This window comes from Octopus bimaculoides, chromosome 3 (genome assembly GCF_001194135.2).
Source record: "Octopus bimaculoides isolate UCB-OBI-ISO-001 chromosome 3, ASM119413v2, whole genome shotgun sequence".
Taxonomy (NCBI): domain Eukaryota; kingdom Metazoa; phylum Mollusca; class Cephalopoda; order Octopoda; family Octopodidae; genus Octopus; species Octopus bimaculoides.
Genome location: NC_068983.1, coordinates 28,165,700 through 28,179,716, shown reverse-complemented (window position 1 = coordinate 28,179,716; position 14,017 = coordinate 28,165,700). Strand labels below are relative to the sequence as shown.

The 14,017-nt window shown below is 35.0% G+C and overlaps 1 protein-coding gene across 3 annotated transcripts in view; it reads left to right on the top strand.

The window, feature by feature from the left end:
* LOC106876727 (uncharacterized) overlaps positions 1 to 14,017 on the top strand; it is a 1,061,911-nt gene that overhangs the window by 894,864 nt on the left and 153,030 nt on the right. For all 3 annotated transcript variants that reach the window (XM_052966107.1, XM_052966109.1, XM_052966108.1), the window contains one exon: positions 7,733 to 7,840. In XM_052966107.1, the coding sequence (XP_052822067.1) occupies positions 7,733 to 7,840 (108 nt within the window). The remainder of the gene's footprint in view (positions 1 to 7,732; positions 7,841 to 14,017) is intronic.

Here is a 14,017-nt window from a genome sequence, read left to right as displayed (position 1 = left end):
TGAGAACCTAGGTAACTGGGTTCAATTCTTGTTGGTATAAAAATGTCCCACTATCTGGGTTTCTTGCCGTTTTTTTAGGGGGCTGTCTAGATGGGTTGTGATCTGCATGTTTCAGCCATTTAGTTTTGGTGAGAATTTTGCTATGAAGTATTTCTCCATATTTTTCCTGAAGGAGGTATCATTCCTTGAGCATTTGTAGAAGGGAAAGATCTTAAATTTTCCTTCCCCACATGTTCCTAGGTGCTCACTCAGTGGAATTTTCCGTAGTTCCTCCTGTCGGACATGTTGCCGGTGAATTCTGGCTCGTTGACATAAGGAATTTCCAGTTTCACCTATATAATACTCCTTGCATGTGGGGCAGATTATGCAGTATATTACATTCTGCGTCTTGCAGTTCATGTCTGCATTTACATTGAATGTGTGACCACTCTTAAATCTTATCTGTTTGTTCCCCTCTATATATTTGTAGCTGGGGTTGCTGCAGGCTCCACATCTACCATCTCCACACTCTTTTACGTAGAATTCGGTTTCATTCTCTGCTGAGAATTTCGCTCTTGTGAGGTGTTTTTTAAAGTTTTTTTCTTGGCGTTTACTGTTTTTTATGTGATGTTTGTTTAGTAGGTTTTTCATTTTGGGGCTTTGTTGGATTATTGGTAGGTTTGAGTGTATAATGTGAAACATGTTGGTGATTGTAGGGTTGTGTGTGTTAATGAAAGGGATGATGTTTTCTTTGTTTTTCTTTTTTGGTGTTCTGAGTTGTGTAATGTCTAGTTTTGTTGCTCTTTCGATTCCGTTTTCTATTAAGGTGAGTGGGTATTTTTGTTCTAGTAGGAAGTTTTTAAGTTCCTCTAGTCTTGTGTGGCGTGTCTGTGAGTCAGTCACTATGCTGCATATGTGTCTTGCCATACTATATGGGATGTTTCTCTTTATGTGGGATGGGTGGCAGGAGTAGAAATTTAAATATTGATGTGTGTCGGTTTTTTTGTAGTGGATGTCTGTTGTAACGATGGAGTTGTGTATCTTGATGTTGATGTCTAGGAAGGGGAGTTTGTTGTAGTTGGTATCTATTGTGAAGTGGATAGATGGGTGCAGTGTGTTGAGGATGTTGTGGAATGTTGGTAGATCTTCTTCTGATCTGTTCCAAGGATGAGAGAGAGTGAGAGATATATTTACTTTCTAATCAAAAATTTAAGTTTAGTCAGTTAATGTTCCACAGCAATATATGAGAGTCGGGTGAAAACTTCATAGGCTGACCAATATACTCTTATGGAATTTGACTAAGTAAGGTTTATTTTTCAACATAGTCCCTCTAGTGCTCCATACACTTCTTCCATTGGTGTTACAGTGCCTGGATACCATTGGTGAAGAAGCTTTCATCTTGTTCAAAAATGTCAGCAGCAGCAGATATGATGTCATCATCACTGTAATACAGGTTTCCAGCCAAGTGTTGTTTCATGTTGGGGAACAGATGACAGTCAAATGGGGCCAAATCAAGAGAATAGGAACGATGATCAATCAGTTCAAACCCACAATCCTACACAGCAGTCATTGAAACCAAGGACTGGTGTGCTGGAACATTGTACTGATGAAACAAGACCTCTTTCAACAGTTTTTCTGTGTGTTTGGTCAAGATAGTCTTCTGTAACTGCCTCAGAAAGTTGAACTGATGCTCTCTGTTGATGGTGTAACCCTTCTGAAGATAGTCAATAACCACAATGCCTTTTGCATCCAAAACAAAGTGAGGTCATTACCTTTCTTATATAGGAAATGACTATGGCCCTCTTTGGAACAGATGAGGAGGGGTGTTTCCACTGCAAGGATTATCTCTTTGTCTCCTGCTCATCTTGGGTTAGGAAACATTCAAAGAAACCACCTGGATCTATCTCAAACAATGTCAGATTTTCCATGATGTGATCAACCTGGTGTGCTTTTGATCAAGTGTCAGAAGAGCTGGCACCCACCGAACATGCCAAGTTCATTGAGCAGAATATTCTCAACTCTCTCATGAGATATGCTAATAGCATTAGCTGTTTGATATAGTCAATGGCCTGTCATTCATCACCATATAGTGAACACAATCAAGGTTTCCCTCGGTGGTGTCAGTGGCAGGACGTCCAGATGTTAGGTCATATTCAAGGCCCTCTGTTCCTTACCTAGATTCAGCTGCCTACTTTTGCACTGTTGATAAAGCTGAAGCATCATCTCCTAATGTAGCAACCATGTCAGCATGAATGCCCTTTGGGGGCTAAACCCTTTTTCTGCAGGTACTTGATAGCATGATGATGCCAAATTTTGTCCATTTTCAAAAGGAGTTGCTACCAGTTACTTTTGAAGACTTCTTAGAACAGTCAGATGTCAGTTTATCCAGAAGAAACTAATGCAGTTATTAATAATATGAGCTGAAATTAATGCATGCAAAATTTCACATCTCTAGCATAACTCCTTCACAGTCATCCTATGAACATTTTAGCCCATCCTCGTACTTCTTTCGCAACTTTAGGAGGTAATGGCTTATATTATTTACATTATTTACATATGACGGATATTTGTCCTCATCTTTTTTGTTGTTAACACTACGTTTCGGCTGATATACCCTCCAGCCTTCGTCAGGTGTCTTGGGGAAATTTTGAACCTGGGTTCTCATTCCTAACGATGTTACTATTATAATATTATTATTATTATTACTATTATGAATCCCTCTCACGGACGAGGGCATGTCCTGCCCTTTCCGCTACTCTTCTAGCTTTGTATGAATCCACTGGTGTCATTATATTTAAGCCAGGTGGTATTAGCTTAATAATAATAATAATACAATAATAGTAACATCGTTAGGAATGAGAACCCAGGTTCAAAATTTCCCCAAGACACCTGACGAAGGCTGGAGGGTATATCAGCCGAAACGTAGTGTTAACAACAAACAAGATGAGGACAAATATCCGTCAAATGTAAATAATGTAAATAATATAAATAATTCCTCATCTCTTAAATATAGAACTGTAATGGCTTATGTTTCAGTATTATTACAGCTTCATCAGCAAACCATACATTTCAATGTACTTAGTGAAAAAGTGATGAAAGAATCACTTAATAAATATAAAATCATTTTGATAATTTGATTATGCTGTTAATATTTTATTCTTCAGGCTTTTGATAATGTCTAGAATATCAGACTTTTTAAATGAAAATACGTAGCATTAGAATATGAAATTGCTATGAAATAAATGCATATGACCAGACATTATCGCAATAAACATTTAAAAAATTTATCAAAACATCATTTATGTATTAGTACTTTGAAAAATGTCTAGTTTTTATCTCATGAAATATCTCATGTAATTCAAATTATTTTTGATACTTGAAATAAGATAAGTGATGGCTACAAATGCTTTGAGCAGTGTTTCTAATTACAGTTCTTACTTACTATGAGTCTACTCAATTTAAACTGAATAACAGACTGACTTGTTTCTTTCAGAAAATGCAATTAAATTTGTTCTGACCTTCTAAGCCACATCCTTGCCAGACACATTTTGTTGTTTCTTTGTGTACAGCCCAGAATTTCTGTATTAAATCAGTGATTTTTGTATAATCATCAGGTTTAAGTATTTCATGATATCTCAGTAAATGTCACAGTGCCACTGGCTAATAAACAGTTGTAAGACCAGACAGAATAAAGTAGACTTCCATTGATTATTTTCTTCAAAACTTAAAAAGATTTATTCTAAATGGGTGAATTGTAGCAAAACTGCATGTTAATACTCTTTTTCTTCTATCCTTCCATAGCAACATCAACATCATTGTCTCCACCACCAACACCACCATGTAAATTAGGATCCCCACAACTTGCAGGCTTGTTAACAAACTGACAATTTTGTTTAGGAATCATTCTTTAGTAGATTTTAATCTAAAATGTAATTCCTTTACTCAAGACTGAACAATAGACTATTATGAAAGAACTCAATAAATTCAGTTGCCATGAGAAGTGAGGAAGCTAATATTTTAGTCTCTTACTCTTTATTCGAGAATCCTAAAAGAATCTTGTTCTTTAAGGATAGATGGGGCTCCGAACTCCAATGGACAGAGTATCCCTAAGAGGAACACTGACTCTAAGAAGCACCATTGTTAAGCTGTGCTTAGAGCAGCAGTTAGGCTTTATTCAGCCCTGTCTACTATCTATATATCTAGTTTATCAGGACTCTTTGAAGTGGGGGTTACACAATTAAAACAATAACAACACAAAATGGATTGAATAACACACTGATTAAATAAAGTTACACATAATCTATATTTGATTGGATATGCGATGCATCTATCACTGAGCCTGATGCAATTCATTATCATCATAAGAAGCAGCACTATTACAGGTTGCATGAAGATCATCTAAGGAGTTAGTCAATAATGCTATTTGATGGGAAAAATTGCCTGGATTTTGCGAGAGGCAGAATTTGTTGTTTCAGCTTCAGTGAGCTTTAGTCCTCTCATATCCTGTCATTACATGTTCATATTCACCTAGACATCTACAAAATTTCTAAGAACACTATCCTTTTCATTTTGTTTTACTCTTGACAAACATAAAACAGAGCTCTTTTTAAAGAGAAAGAAAACAGTTGAAAACTCTCTTTGTTTCTCAGACAAAAGCTCATTACTTTGTTGTGAAACGATTCCGACCACACTGCAAGTGACTAAAGATGGACTGACTCATTGTTATAAATTAAAGAACTGTGAGCAATTGGCAGTTCAGGTTGGTAGCAGCTCACTGTAGCTTTTGATATACAGCGTTGAATCTCATTATATATATCCAATACAAGGATATAAAACTTCTTTTCTGACTTTTGCACAAACTCCACATTCAGTAATCATGTTTGGCTACCATGCATCATCACATTTTATGTACAAGCATCATGCAATCTACCCTCCACTTGACTGAGGAATGACTTTGTCCCTAGTAGACATAATAACTCTCTAAATTTTTTCTAACCCATTCTATTTCACTCATCTCCATTTCTAAGTAAATCATCGAGTTTAGAAAAGCTAACAACTTCTACTGCTCCTTTAAAGCATTTGAAATTGCTTATTTCACAAATAAATACTCTCACAGTTAACTACACTCATTCTTCTATGCCTGTAAGCCTTCACTTTGGTAGTTTACAGTGGGTACTCAAAATGGAATTCTTGTTACTGCTAGGCATTGTGTCTTACTTTTAGCTAAGAATTTCTCTCATAGTTGTTTGTCTAGTATGAGGGCTTCAGTGATACCATGTTCTGGCACAAATCCTAGCTGCAACTCATGTAAGCCAATTGTCTTACTAATCAGTTGAGCTTTAACTCTATGATATTTTCTTAACTTGATAGTTACTTCATTCTTAAGCATCTCCTTTGTCATCTAGTAGTTGATAACGATACTATTACAATTCTTTGCACTCCCTAATTGACTACTTTGCTGAATATTTTCACCATTTTCAGCATTTTGGCATCTATTCCTGATTGTCCAGTTACTTTCCCTGCTTACATATCCTTAATTACATTTTTTACTGTACAATTGTCAACTTCATTAGCTGGCTCCTCTTTTGGGTTCAGTTAAAATAACCCCTCTTCCATGTATTTTCCACTTTCAGCAACCACATATAGTTACATTTCCAAGTTGCCTTCTCATGGCATTGATAGATGCTAGGATGTCACTTTTCTCCAAAAATGTCATGATTTACATTGAAATATTGATACGCTATCTGGAACACTTCACATTTCTGATCCTTGTGTTGCAGTTGTTTAACAAATGTCTTAGTTTCAGCCTATCTCCATGCCTTGTAGCATCTCTTTTAACTAACTGATGTTGCATCTTGGTTGCTCCTTTCTTCCAATCCTTCCAAGTCTGTCCTTGGCATTTATGGTTCTATCTACAGTAACATTCTAACACCATGTAACTTTTCATTTGATTGATGTTTTACCTCAGCCAAATGGCTGGTCTATGGCTTGCAGCAAGTTGCCTTGAAGAAATGTCCAGTTCTCTTCTCTGATATAGTTTTATATCTTCTCTCAGTCTTGACATACGTGTCACCTAGAATCTCTCCAAATCTATATCATACAGAGGAGGCCTTCAGCTTCAGTTTATTTTGTGTCTTAAAATCTGTCTAGCAATTACTCTGAGGTCAATTGTCACAAGTCAATATTTCTTCACAGAAGAAATACTTCTACTACATAAGTGTAACAGAAAATACGAAAGCTTTACAATTGTGAAAGAAGTGAATGAAAACTGGTGGAAAATTCTGGGAAATGTTTAATTAGGCACTTGATCTTCATCTGCCCTTGCTCTCTGCTGAAAGTTAAGGGTTCTAAAATTGAACTTATTTAACTCTTCAAGAAACTGTCCAGTGATCTAATCATTGCTGATACAAACCATCATCAGTTTCCTTGATTTTAGATTTACTCAAAGAAAGAAGTCATTTTATCTTGACTGACTTCTTTTTTAATAACCTTTATATTTTTTTGCCTTCAAAGACATTCATAGATGAAGTTTCATCATCTTTATCATTTTATGATTATTTTTTCCATGCTAGCATGGGTTGGACAGCATTTCATTGCTGTTGGTGTCATCAACAGGAATTGGTAAAATTTTCGGGAGGTGGGCTAGACTGGAAATGTTTTTTATCTTGTGGTCCAAAAGGAATAAAAGATAAAACAATAATCACATAAGGCAGACTGATCGAAAATGCCTTTTTAAATGTCACCTGTATTAATGAAATAACTGCTATACATTCAATACCATAAAAGTCAGTATGTACTATATATGGCATGACATACTGTTAGAGCATTTTTAATTAGACTGAATGGAGTAATGACGTTTTCCATTAAAATTTTGTCACAAGTCAGTTTATCTGCTTTACTCAGTGAATAAGTATACATTTTTGAATTCCCTCAGTCCTTAGAATTGATTATTCATTTAAACTATATTATAGCAATGTATGAGACATTGTTTGTATTTGTTGATTTAGGAGAACATTTACAGTTTGAAATATCATTTCTGGAGAAACCTTTAGAAAGCATCTCATTTTTTTTTTTCATTTTTTTCTGCATTGATATAAAACATTCATTCATTTGAGGTCACTGCAAAAGTCATTTACTTTTTTATACTGAATATCATTGTTGATAAGTGAAGAATTTTTGTGTAGAACATTACATATTCAATAAAATCAGAGGGACAAATGAAATATGGCCCTGAGCTGGTTTTGCCTAGTGGACTATAATTTGCTAGCATCTGATCAAACAACATAAAACATATCCAACCAACTTTATTACTGAGTATGTTTTATAGTGACAACCAGGTACGTTTTAATTGTGCCACTAGCACCAAAGAAGCTGTGCCATATGGGAAAGCTAAAATGTCTCCTTCTACTCAAGCAGTTCTTTTTCATAGTTACTCTCCTCCTAGGTAGACAGCCTGCTATGCAACCTGTGAAAATCATGCCACATTCATATATGTTCCACATTTTTTGTTGATATTCTTAGTCATAAACCAAAAATTGTTATAGTTATAAAATATAAACAGCAAAAATTGATGGTCAACATCAGTAAGAATTAGTCAACAAGGTAGTTCATAGAAGAGTTAAAAAAGTTCAATTGTTCAATTGTTATAAATATTTTTTGTGAATAAATTAATAAATTTACTCAAAATATAACAAACTATTATTTCTTTGATGTTCATAATTTTTATTTTTCCTGCCTTTCTATATTATTCTAGCCATCCTGCCAAGAAAGCTATGTGCCTTTGATGCCGAATGTATTAAAAGTGTTTTTAGAAAACGGACAGACCAAGTCTTTCAAGTATGATAATAAAACATCAGTAAAGGTAATTATCTATTTGGATTTTCATAAGATTGTCATATTTATTTCCAATAGAAGATCTTATTATCGTTTTATTGATGTCAAATAATTTTTCTTCCCATCATACAATTCTTTCTATCAACACTTTTCAAACTGATTCTATTCCTAAATCAGAAAAAAAAAAGTGATTCTAGCCTGATATACGATTCACAATATTTCCGATATAAAGGGTCTGTTCTCTGATATGGCAAGCTACTTTTTTTTTTAATAATTTATATGATTGTATTTATTTAGTCAAATGTTTTATAAATTTTCTATCTGATAAGATACAGAGTTGAGAACGTATTGGAAACTGTCTATTGACTTCTTTATACATACATACATACATACATACATACAAACATACATACATACATACAAATATTATAAGATTATATTTATATGCGTGTGTGCATGTGAGTGTGTGAACAGTTGTCTACCCACAGTTCAGAGTTTCATACACATAAAACACATGTCTAATCATTCAGATATTTGCAGCTATGTGCCCCATATTCTTTTGGGTCACCGACTGTCAATAAATATAAATTCTATACAATATATTGAATGTATGTGTGTTTATCACACACACACACACACACACTCATATGCACATACGTGAATTCAAGCAGAAAGAAATGAATGTTATCATCATCAGTATTTTACATCTATTTGTGTGTGTGTGTGTGTGTGTGTGTGTGTGTGTGTGTGAAGTGGGGGTGCATGCATGCATGCATATGTGTGAGTGTTAAGTAATGATTTATATACAGAAAGTGACAGACAAATTTCTACTATCCATTATCTCCCATTTGTATCATGTGAAGTAAAGTAAGATATGAAAATATATGTTTAAGAATGCTCCAAAGCCATTCAATCCCAAACCATCATCATCATAAACAACAACAACAACATCATTCACAGCACCGCATCTTTCAAGCTCTGATAACACATCTTTTTGTTATTCTTAATCCTTTAGACCCTGAATCAATAGTCTGGCTTAAATATATAACACCTTCATTCGCACACAGTATCATAAAAATGCCCAGTCCCTAATGGATCATATGATCTCTGAAATTGCATATAAATTATTATGGAATGAAAAGAAAAGACATTTTACTAAATATATCAAAGACTTATATTTAGAGATAATCTTTCAACAACAGAGATATCAAAATATCTCAGAAAACCAGTTTTTTTCCACTCTGTCAAAAAAATATTGTTTAATATCTAAAATATAAAAAAAAAAATATCTGTAGCGATGAAATTATTCATAATCAAGAAATGTGCCATTTAAATAAATGAACGAATATAAAATATATTGCTGAAACCTGATTCTATTTACACACAAGAGATAATAATGAAAAGTAGATCTATCACAATCAGATATCCTGCAACTATTTCTCAGAGGAAACCAAATACAATGAGTTTGGGTACAGCTACGCTTGCGTGGTTAAGATATTGGTTTCAAATTTTGGCACAAAGTGAGCTGGCTTGAGGAGGTGCTAAGTTTATTAAATTGACCCCCAGTGTACAGCTGCTACTCATTTTATCAACTTCAGAAGAGATGAAAGGCAAAGTCAACCCCGGTGGAATTTGATCTCAGAACGTAAAAGTGGATGAAATGTTGCTAAGCATTTCACCCAGTGTAATAATAGTTCTGCCAGCTGGGTTAAATTGGATAGTGTCTTTGGACCCTTTTTTCCCTTTTTCACTTGTGTCAAATATGATGATAGATATACAGCCGCATACCCCTTTAATTATAGAACTTGCAAAGCACTGTGACATTACTACGAGCACTATTATTAACATGTTGCTCAATACAATCTACTGGATGGTTGGGTCATCAGCAATTTAAACCCTTTAGCATTCAGATTTCTTTCTCAAATATATTGCTTATTTATTTGCATTATTTTGAGTTAATCATGCATTATCTTGTAGCTTCAAGATTTCAATGGTATATTTGTATATTTTTAGAATGATACTGTAGGGTAGGTGAGAAAGGTTAGATATGGTCAGTTTTAACAAAACAGCAAAATATTTGGGCTGGATATGGCTGGATTGAATTCTAAAGGGTTAGCCAGGCTTGGCTGATGAGGGGGGGAAATATTTGGATACTCTAGAGGATGACAAAGACAGGACATAAATTCAGAGGAGTCAATGGCTATCCAGTAATGTGTACATATGCAGATTAAATATATGTGTATGTATGGTTTTGGGCATATTCCCTCTCAATTCAAATGAGGCACGAAAGAAATAATCTAACCCTAACCCTAACCTAGGCTAGCCCTGCCATGAATGTGTCTTTCTTCTAGTTCTACAGTGTGCAATCTCTTCTTCCAGTTCTACAATGAGTATCTCCTATTCCAGTTTCTTTGCCACATCTTCCAGCTACCACCCTCATTACACCAGTTGAAAAATGCAGTAAAATCTTATAGTCAACTTGTGAACATGTAATCTATAGATTTATGATCATTCAGCCACAGGAGTGGCTGTGTGGTAAGTAGCATGCTTACCAACCACATGGTTCCAGGTTCAGTCCCACTGCGTGGCACCTTGGGCAAGTGTTTTCTACTATAGCCTCGAGCCAACCAAAGCCTTGTGAGTGGATTTGGTAGACGGAAACTGAAAGAAGCCTGTCGTATTTATTTATATGTATATATATGTGTGTGTGTGTTTGTGCCCCCCCCCCCAACATCGCTTGACAACCGATGCTGGTGTGTTTACATGCCCATAACTTGTCAGATCAGCAAAAGAGACCGATAGAATAATTACTAGGCTAATAAAGAATAAGTCCTGGGGTCGATTTGCTTGACTAAAGGCAGTGCTCCAGCATGGCCACAGTCAAATGACTGAAACAAGTAAAAGAGTATTCATATCACTGAATAAATCTATTACTGGGCAAAGTTTGAAATATTCCATGCCAAATCATGTGAATGTTTGATTGCATGAACCTCTCTTCACCCACCCATGTCTTCCACCCTTCTTTTTCCTAAAAGTGATCTCACGTGTTCACTCTATTAGTAAATGTTTGTGTTTTTGATTGGATGAAGAAATTTTGTATTGGCTATTTGTGGGACCCTGATTTTAGTACCCCTGATAATCACCTAGTTTGCTTAGTGTGTAAACTCAGCCCCCCCCCTAATTACTCCTTTACTATTTTAATTTTAAAGCATTTGGTAAAATTACAAATGTTTTCAACATGTTTTTACAGAGGCAGGTGATTTGCTGTTTTTATTGGAATACAATATAATATCTATGTTAATATTTGAACTTGTGATCTTTTGACCAATGGCTTAACTTATTATCTATTCCTTCATAATATTTGCTTTAAGCCAGGAAAAAAAAAAAAAAAAGAAGAAACATTGGTAAATTTATCTCCAAAGAAATTTAACGGTCTTTAATTAAACTCACCAAAAGACTAATCAAGCTGAAACAAAATTAACACAAAACGTTGATGCATAAAAATTTCACAAAACAAAAATTAAGAAAATACAAACAAAAAATAAACAACTAAATCTTTTGAATTCAGATTTCATATAAAATCTAGCAGACCTTCCTCTCAGAACAAATTTATTGTAAATCACCTCTGGGTGATTGTGTGTTTGTGTGCCCACACACATGTGTGTGTGTGAGTGTGTGCACACAATTTTCAGTCTGTTTGTCTTAGGATAGAGGCAAGTCAATAAGTAACATGTTTGGTTAATCAATGAACATACAAAAAAATAATTTCTTTAAAGAAATATAAAGAAACTAATACTGTAATAAGGCCAAAAAAATAACAGAGATCAAAATGATGTGTTGCTTTTGAAGAAAATCAAAACATTGTCTGTACCAATTTCTTGGGATAACTGAAATAATATTTAAATCAACATCATTTTTAATTATGATACTTCTCTCTTATCATTTTGATCAATATGCTGATTTAAAAAATTTTTTTTACAATGAGAATATTTCAGCATAATCAGATCTAGATTAGTTAGGGTGTGATAGTTTGGGTTTGTGTCCATACACAGAAGCAGAGATTCCAGATTTTTAATGAGATTGCAAGGAAAATTCTTAGCTACAAAAGCATCACTCTATTTTTTGCAGCTGTAAAACTAGACAAGATCTTTTACAGTGTCACAGTAGCCAGGTGGGTATAAATGTAACCAGGTACAGATGATTACCTCATGAATGCTGTACAAGCCATATATGAGAGTGGTGTTAAGAAAGTTAGTATTAGCTGTGACGTTCAGTAAGAAATTTACTCTAGATGTGTTTATCAAGAATCTTCCTGAAACTTTATACATCCATTATAATTATTATCTTTTTTTAAATCTCATCTTGGGATAATAATTCAAGAGGTACATTCAGAACAGCAAGAATTCAAACAAAAACCTATGCATAATTGCAGGCATGGCTGTGTAGTAAGAAGTTTGCTTCCCAATCACATGGTTCCTGGTTCAATCCCATTGCATGACACCTTGGACAAGTGTCTTCTACCATAGCCTTAGGCTGATCAAAGCCTTGTGAATGGATTTGGTAGACAGGAACTGGAAGAAGCCCATCATGTGTGTGTGTATATATATATATATATATATATAAAAGATACATCCAGCCACGTGCTTTCACATACCAACTTTCTCACCTATATATATATATGTGTGTGTGTGTGTGTGCGTGTGTGTGTGTGCATGTGCGTGTGTGTGTGTGTGTGTGTGTGTGTGTGTTTATCCCCCATCCCTGCTTGACAAATAGTGTTGGGATGTTTACATCCTCATAACATAGCAGTTCAGCAAAATGAGACTGATAAAATAAGTACCAGGCTTTAAAAAATAAGTCCTGGGGTCAATTTAGTAGAATAAAACACTTCGAAGTGGTGCTCCAGCATGGCTGCAGTCAAATGGCTGAAACAAGTAAAACATAAAAGATGAAGATTCATTATTTACATTTGACGGATATTTGTCCTCATCTTGTTTGTTGTTAACACAACCTTTCGGCTGATATACCCTCCAGCCTTCTTCAGGTGTCTTGGGGGAAATTTCGAACCTGGGTTCTTATTCCTAAGGTATTCTTCGATGTTGTTATTATTATTATTATTGTTGTTCAGGTCACTGCTTGGAATCGAACTCAGAATCTTGGGGTTAGTAGCCCATGCTCGTAACCACTATGTCATATGCCCATGAGCATATGGCATAGTGGGTAAATAATGTAAATAATGTACATAATTCCTCATCTCTTAAATATAGAACAAAGAAAGATTCACTCTCAAAATATTCTGGCAGATTCGATCTTGAATATTTGATCACTGTTGATTTGCATCATCAGGAAATATTTCCTCCCTTTAGAAAATGCGTATTCATAACACATGTGATACACCAGTTAACTACTTATGTTATGAACTTACATCTTCCAAAGGGAGGTGATGTTCTCCAATACCCAAAGGAAAGAACAAAAAACAAAAAAGAATAGCGATCAGATATTCACATTTGATTCTGCCAGAACATATTGAAAATGAATAGATGTTATACACCACGGGAGTTCAGGACTTATTGTTCTTGAGAACTTCTGTATATATTTTTTTTTTTGATCTGATTTTCAAAACAGAATCTGTTAAAAAAATTGCAGAAATTTCAAATCTGAAAACTCCTTTCTTTGAATAACAGAATGCATTAACATAAACCAACTCTTCTACTCCTCTAGTGCTTCAATTGTATGTTTTAGTCAAAAGATGTAGACATTGGTGGTAATGGTTGTGATGAGGTAGGTGTAGGTGGTGTTGGTGGCAGTTGTGATAATGTGGATAAAAATGTTAATGAGAAAAAGGAAGAGGTTAAAAATTCAGTGAAAAGTTTTTTTATATGTGCACACACACACACACACACACACACACACACACACACACAGTGTATGTTCACAATCACGAAAAGAAGGAACTGCTGTATATGCATATTTCAAAATTGCTTGGAGTTTTGTCAGTAACTGTGCAACTTCAAGGTACAGGCATAAGTGTGTGAGTAAAATGTGTGCTTCCCTACCACATCGTGTCAGGAGTGGCTGTGTAGTAAGTAGCTTGCTTACCAACCACATGGTTCCAGGTTCATTCCCACTGTGTGGCACCTTGGGAAAGTGTCTTCTACTATAGCCTCGGGCCGACCAAAGCCTTGTGAGTGGATTTGGTAGACGG